At 46.0% G+C, this 7529-nt stretch overlaps 1 protein-coding gene across 1 annotated transcript in view; it reads right to left on the bottom strand.

Moving 5' to 3' along the window:
* Positions 1-3937: 3937 nt before the first annotated feature.
* NID1 (nidogen 1) overlaps positions 3938-7529 on the bottom strand; it is an 83919-nt gene continuing 80327 nt past the window's right edge. Inside the window, exons 19-20 of the mRNA XM_077894417.1 lie at positions 6978-7090; positions 3938-5891 (exon numbers count right to left, since the gene is read on the bottom strand). Coding sequence (XP_077750543.1) covers positions 5770-5891; positions 6978-7090 — 235 coding nt within the window. The 3' untranslated portion in view covers positions 3938-5769. The remainder of the gene's footprint in view (positions 5892-6977; positions 7091-7529) is intronic.

Raw genomic sequence — 7529 nt, 5'->3', positions numbered from 1 at the left:
AGACACCCGTGAGGACCACAGGACCAACAATTCCAAGACCCACAGAAGGACACTCTGTAAAATGGAGCCGCCAAGCCCAGGTACCACCAGGGGGTATTGGAAGGCCAGCCTAAGACTGATGGGGCTGGGCTGGGGGCATCCTACACAGCAGGTCTGCAAGCTGCAGAGTTTAGGTTGGGGCCTGGGGGAGAATCCTGAGGAAGGAGGGGGTAACAGGACTCCTGAATCTGACTTGAGTTTGAATCCAGAGTGACTGAGAAATTACTGCATCGAACTACACCTCCGCTACAGTGAGTTGCGGACAATGCAGGGCTCAGAGTCTGAAAATCAAAATGAGCTATGGGACACATAGGGCTTTTTTAGTACATTTTTTGTACATCTGTATAATTTGTACCTACGAGTTATGCTGTAGCATGTATCCTAATTGGATACAAGTATATGTGAAATGATTATGAGATAGCTTTTTACCTTTTTTTTTTTTTGGAACAAACCTACAGACAAACTTACTCAAAAGTAGAGATCACAGAGTTATGAACTCCTGTATCAGTAAGGGTCTCAGCAAAAGATAGACGTGATCACATTAGGATAATTTGATCAAAGTTTAAAGTTATGGCTGGGGTATGGGGAACCAGACTGAGGGGATAGACCCAGGCAATTGTTACCTCCCTGATGCCCAGAGAGACCAGAGGAGGAAGTGGTTCTGGAGACCCTTGCAGGGTGTGGGGAGGGGGACCGTGATCTTTGGTCAAGAGATACAGCCAGCCCTGGTAGCAACTCAGGAGGGAGTGTGCGGTGGGGTAAAGATCTCCTCTCACTCTCTTCTTTCCCTCCTTTGCCTGCTAGGTAGCCAGGGGGCAAGGAACCATAGATGTCATCCACATGGTTTGGCCTCTTGGGGTTCAGATCAGGATGGGGAGAGTAGACGGACAAATGGAAAGTATATGGCTTAATCTCATATACCAACACCCAGTTGCAACAAGTGTATTAGGTTTCTACTGTTGCTGTAACAAGTTACCAGACATTTTGTGACTGCAAACCCGCCATGGAAAATCTCGCAGTTGAGCTCAGCATGCCTTAGGTGGGTCCTCTGCTGAGAGTTTCTCAGGGCTGCAATCAAGGGGTCTGTAGAGCTGCACCCTTTTCAGGACACTCTGGGAAGAACCCGCTTCCAGGCCAATTCAGGTTGTAGCAGGATCCAGGTCCTTGTGGTTGTCGGACCGAGGTCCCAGCTTGCTGGCTGTCGGCCAGGAGTCGTTCTGAGCTTGTAGAGGTAACCCTGTTTCTTGGCTTATAACTGCCTTCCTCCATTTTGAAGACACTGATGGTCAGTCAAGTCCTTCCCAGTTTTCAGCCTCATCTTGTCTGCTTTGTGTTTTTGTTTTAGTTGACTCTTCTGCCTTCCTCTTCTGGCTGTAAGGGCCCACCTGCATTGTCCAGGATAAGGTATCTCCCTGTTTTAAGCTGCTAACAACTTTAATTCTATCTGCAAAGTCCTTTCACAGAAATATGTAGACTAGAATCTTGGAATCTTCAGAATGTAGCCAACTACTACAGTGATCAGCATTTTGCCACTCCTCGGTCACAAACTTTTTTTTTTTTTTAATTACAGTGATTTAAGAAGCTGTAATTCACATGCTATACAATTCACTCATTTAAAGTGCACACTTAACAGTTCTTGATATATTACCTTCCCAATTTTTAAAAGTTGTGGGAAGATATATATATGTAACATGAAATTTGCCATTTTAACCATTTTTGAGCATGCGATTCAATAGCATTGAGTACATTCACAATGCTGTGCGACCATCACCAGTATTTACATCCCAAACTCTTCATTACCCTAAATAAAACTTTGAAACCATTAAGTGATAACTCTCTGTTGACGCTGCCCCCAGCCCTGGTGACATCTCATCTACTTTTGGCCTCTGTGAATTTGCCTAAGTGAAGAACCTCCTATATTTGTTCCTTTGTGTCTGGCTTATTTTGCTTAGCATAATGACTTCAAATTTCATCCATGTTGTAAAGTGTTGGAACTTCTTTCCTTTTTACGGCTGAACATTCCATTGTAGGAGAACAACACATTTTATTTATCCTTTCATCTGTCAATGGGTACTTGGGCTGTTTCTACTTTGGTTATTGAGAAAATGTTGCTAGAACACTGGGAGAAGTATCTGTTAGAGCCCCCACTTTCAATTCCTTTGGGTATATAGTTAGAAGTGGAATTGCTGGATATAATTTTATATTTAAGTGTTGTTTTTTTTAAGTGGGTTTCTTGCCCGATGCAAAGCCCAATGTGGGGCTTGAACTCACAACCCTGAGGTCAAGACCTGAGCTGAAATCAAGAGTTGAATGCTTAACTGACTGGGCCACCTGGGTGCCCCTATATTCAACTTTTTGAGGAGGAGCCATAAAAGTGTCTTCCGTGATGCTGTGACATTTTACATTCCATTGGCAATGCATAAGGATTCCCATTTTCTAAATCCTCTTCAACACTTGTTATCTTCTGGGGTTTTTTGTTCTTGCTGTTTACTTGGTTTTTTTTGTTTTTGTTTTTGTTTTGTTTTGTTTTGTTATAACCATCCTCATCGTTGTGAAGTGATATCTAATTGTAGTTTTGACTGGCAATGCCTTGATGATTAATGATGTCGAGCATCTTCTCATGCACTTATTGGCCATTTGTTTATTTCCTTTGAAAAAGTGTTTATTCAAATCCTTGGTCCATTTTTGACTTGGCCAGTTTTTTTAATTATCATTGTTGAGTTTTAGTTCTTTATATATTCTGGAAACCAACCTTTATTAAATATAAGATTTGCAAATACTTTCTCCTCTTCCATGGGTTGATTGTCTTTCCACTCTCTTGACTGGGTCGTTTGATGCACAAAAGTTTTTATTTTTGATGAAGACCAGTCTGTTTTTTGTTTTTTGTTTTTTTTTCCTTTTGAGGTTTGTGCTTTTGGAGTCACATACAAGAAATCACTGCCAGATCTAATGCCATGAAGATTTTTCCATGTGCCGGCCCCCCAATAATTAAAAACAGCAGTCAGTAATCAGAACACACAAGCCAATTTTTGGAGGATAGGGTTGTTATTGCCCACGCTAGCTCTGGCAAGCCACCCTAGGAACTTGACCTGCTGTCCCCACAGCCCCCCACAGCAGAACTGCATGATAGGGAATGGTTGTCATGATTAAGTGAAAGCTGAAATTGGCCACAATTCAGCAGCCTCTTCATCAAGCTCTCTCTTGGGTGCAGCAAGTGTTCTAACTCCATCTCGAGCTCCAAAGTAGTTTATGCCGACAGCTCTTGCCAGCTCAGTTTTTTCTTGCTTTGCTAGAGATGTATTCCTGGAGCATCCCACTGTATCACCTTCCCCTGCTTAGGTAACTAGGTGTTATGACCAGAATGAAACTCTGGAAGTTTTCAGTTGTCCCCTTAGCCAGTTCCATGGATGCTGTCATTTCCCAAGTGGGCTCTTATGCACCAGTTCCCTTCTGTCCACCACAGCAGCTCTGAGCACTTCACTCCTGCAACTTCCGAGCCCCCTTTACTCTGTCCAAGTTAGAGCTCCGTCTCCATCCCACCGAGGGGCCAGTGTGGAACAGACCAGGGCTCTCAGGCCATGGCAGTGCCAGAACGTGTCTTTGTTTCTCCCAGAGGTGAGGGGGAAAAACACACCTCATTGTCACAACTGAGTTAGGAAACTCTGTTGCTGCAGTTGAAATATGTTTTTCTGAAAAATGAAAACAATGTCCAAAAGGGTAGTTTGGGGTCTCTGATGGAATGATTTCCTAAGTCAACGAGCCCCTAAGTCTTTGGTGGGAAACCAACCGCCCCTCATAACCTTGGGGTATCCACAGGGTGTGCACAGTATTAAACTGCTATCTTCTCGTTGCGAATCAGCCCCCAACTATAAATTTCTCCATTCAAACAAGATAAAGGTTTTTTTAACAAAAAAATTGTTTAATTTTCTGCACTGATATTTGTACAACTGTAAACTCAAGGAATCATCTGATACTTGTATAAACCTGGGGGAATAGTTAATAAGCACCTTCATTCAATGGTTTCCACAGTTTAAGAATTGACCATTTGAAAACTTCTAGAATGAATCTAGTAAAATGAATAAAAGTTATAAAATTATATAAAATTATGACAAACATTTGTTATAGAGGGCTCGATATGGGATGATAAATATAAAAAAAGTGAAACTAATTCAGAGGGGCTGGGATGGATAGAAGACCCATGTGTTCCCCAAATCTCGTGACTCTCGGGGATATATTTGGCTCTCAAAACAAGCTCCAATTATTCAAGGTAAAGGGTCTTTCCCGATCCAGGTGCCAATGGGATGCCAAAGCAGATGAGGCCAACGTAGGGCAGGGGTACAGGCTGAGGGGGATGAGCTCACTGAGGTTTGCAGTAAGGGGAAACATGTCTTCCCCAAGGAGAAAAACAAGCAAATTCTTCTATGTCTTCAAGCCTAAGTGTTCTTTGGCAAAAGGGACCGTTTTTATTTTGGGATTATTAAAGAGCTTTTCTCATTGCTGTTGTTAAATACCCTTTTCTATCCTTTCCTCTTGATCGATCTCCTTGTGATACTTTCTGCTGAGCCTTCTCTACTTCCTTACCCTAATCTTTACTGACTTCAAATCCTTATGCTCAGCTTTGAATCCAAGATTCCTATTGTTCTGCAACTCTGGGAAGCAGCTGGTAAAAGATAACACTAGCTACTTTTCTGGCCAGGAGAGGTTTCTAAACAAACTGTGGACATGTAAACATGACAGGTGACAATGGTCCCTTTAAGTACACCAATGAGCAATCAAGGGTCTGGATCAGTAGCATAAATACTTGATCTGGCCCTTGTAGATGAGAAGACAGCCAGCAAGGGCCATGAGTAGAGGGAGAAGCTAAGGAGACATGAGCTCATGTTGGCTGAGGGCAGGAGGTGAGGCCCTGGTACCAGCCCGCAGCTATGCTTAAAGCCAGGGAGGCTGGGCATTGGTGCCAGCAGTGGGGTCATGCTGCTCAAGAGACCAGATGCTGGCATCCAGGTGCTCTGGGCAAAGAGGAATAATTTGGTAACTGCTGGTGAATTTAAGGCACATCCAAAGAATCCTCATCCTCAAACATCTGACTCTATACCTTCAAATTCCTACCACTGGACTCTCCTTTGATGGAAGGCTTTATCTACCAAAGGCTACTGCTGAAATGCCAGTAACTTATCTGGGAGGGGCTGCCCATTATCGCCCACAGATATCCATACGGCCCTATGACAGGGCAGGTTTTGAACGAAAGGTGGGACAGGATGCAGGCGGTACAGAACTCAGGGGTGGCAGGAAGCTAGGAGTTGGGAGAGGGAATTCAGAGCACCAAAAGAAAAGAGGGGGGGACAGTTAACTCCCTCCTTCATTCACAGCCTTGCTTAGGTGGCCCTGGCTGGTGCGTCAGGGAGTTAACGCCACAGGGGAAGGGGCAGCTCATGTGTGGGGAGGCTCCACTCCACTTAGGGGATGCTAAGCTGGGGAAAGGTTCCAGAGCACTGGGATGGGCATAAAATCCTCACTCGGAGGTGGTGGGGTTCTGTCTGTGTGGAGGGGAAGAGGCTTTCTCATTCTAGAAGCCCAAGGCATCTGTTTTGGGAAACAGGGGAACACCATTGGGGCTCAGGCTGGGTAGGATCTGGGCGTGGAGGCCAAGAGGCCAGAGAGTTTTCAGTCTGGACCCTTTTAAGGAGGGTGCTGCCGAATACGTGCAGAGAGAATGAGGCACTCTTGTCTTCATTTCCGCTCGATGCAGTCAACTCCCAGAGTGTTGTCAGGGCAACGGCAGGTCCTGCTTCCAGGTGTGGCCAAGCAGAGGTGGGTACAGCCACCATTGTTCACTGAGCAATAGTTGTGACCTGAAAAAGGCAAAATCAGTTCAAGGGCTACAGAAGAGAGTAACCTACATATTAGCCCCATTTTTGATTTCCACGCCAAGCATGTGGGTGCTCCAGGAAGAGGGACTCCTCGCCATTCAAGGATTTACCAGATGGGCAAAACTCAATTCCTGAGTTGGGGACTGATTTACCATCAGAGCTGGGAGCTCTGAGTATAACACGGAGCTGGGATTTTCAAGCACAAAGTGCTCTCAGTCTAGCCTGTCCACTCGGCTTTGCATCAGCCTGGAGGTAGGTGGGAAGCCATGGAGCGCAAGTCTGGGGAGGGGTCTCAGAGAGGTGGCACAGCAGATTCTAGAGCCACATTGCCTAGCTCCCCCACGGCTGTGCCACTGTGAGCTGCGTGGCTTTGGGCAAGTGGCTTCGGTTCCCTTATTAATAAAATGGGACAAGAACGGTACCTACCTCATGGGGTTGCTCTGAGGATTAGTGAACTCATGAGTACCCAGCACTGAGAAGGCTGGGTTAATACACATGGTCGTGATTATTAGCAGCAGTGATTTTCTTTTAAAGATTTATTTATTTATTTATTTATTTATTTATTTATTTATTTATTTATTTATTTATTTTTGATAGACACAGAGAGAGAAAGAGGCAGAGACACAGGAGGAGGAAGATGCAGGCTCCATGCCGGGAGCCCAACGCGGGACTCGATCCCAGGACTCCAGGATCACGCCCTGGGCCAAAGGCAGGCGCCAAACCGCTGAGCCACCCAGGGATCCCCAGCAGCAGTGATTATTAATATGGCTGTTAGGTCAAATGGATGGACTCTTGAAGCAGCAGAGATGGTAACACGGATGTTCCTATTTGGAACCTGAAGGCTGCATATATCTAGACCCAGCCCAAGATTCAGTACTTTCCCTCACCCTGGTCCATCACCTCCACCTCATCCTCTCATGTTTTCAGTGTGGCTCATCTACTAAATAATGAAGACCCTTGAGGGAAGGGGCTGTGTCTCACCTGCCATGTGCTCAGGGCTACGAGAGCCCAGGCAGGGAGCAGCCAGGGGCCCCCAGCCCCTGACTAGTAAGAGCACAGGTGGGTTACCTTGGGGACACTGAGACAGGGCCGTGGTGACACCATATAGCCGGGTCTGCTTGTGGGGGTGGAAGGCATCAGTCTCTTTGGAAATAGCAAGATCTACAGCAACCACGGAATTCCTGTGGAACACCAAAGGGCAGAAGGTAAAAGACACATCTGATGGCTCCAACTTTCTGCCTACAAGGTGGCCTTTTCTGTGGTTTTGGGGCCACGAAGAGACACGTTGGCCTTACTGCCTAGCCATCCCCACCCCCTCCTCCTGGGGAGGGACAAGCCTGCATTTCTCTGCCTTCTTAGAAAGGACAAAGATTAGCAAGCTCTCCCCTCAGCTCTAAATTCCAAACTGGGAAATTGGCTTTCCATCCAGATGCCCTGGGCCCCAGTTGCTTGCTTGGCTTGACGCCCCATGTTTGCAGGAAGGGGTGGTCCAGCAGGGGCTTTGGGAATATTGCAGTTTAAGAAGTGTAATGCAATAGGAGCCTGGGGTGGGCATGGAGCCTACCAGCCAAGGGACCCCAGGCCAGCTCTCGGGGAAAGAACAGACATTCTCCCAAGTCC

Source organism: Canis aureus, chromosome 4, assembly GCF_053574225.1.
Source record: "Canis aureus isolate CA01 chromosome 4, VMU_Caureus_v.1.0, whole genome shotgun sequence".
NCBI lineage: Eukaryota > Metazoa > Chordata > Mammalia > Carnivora > Canidae > Canis > Canis aureus.
This window is presented reverse-complemented; position numbering and strand designations above follow the sequence as displayed.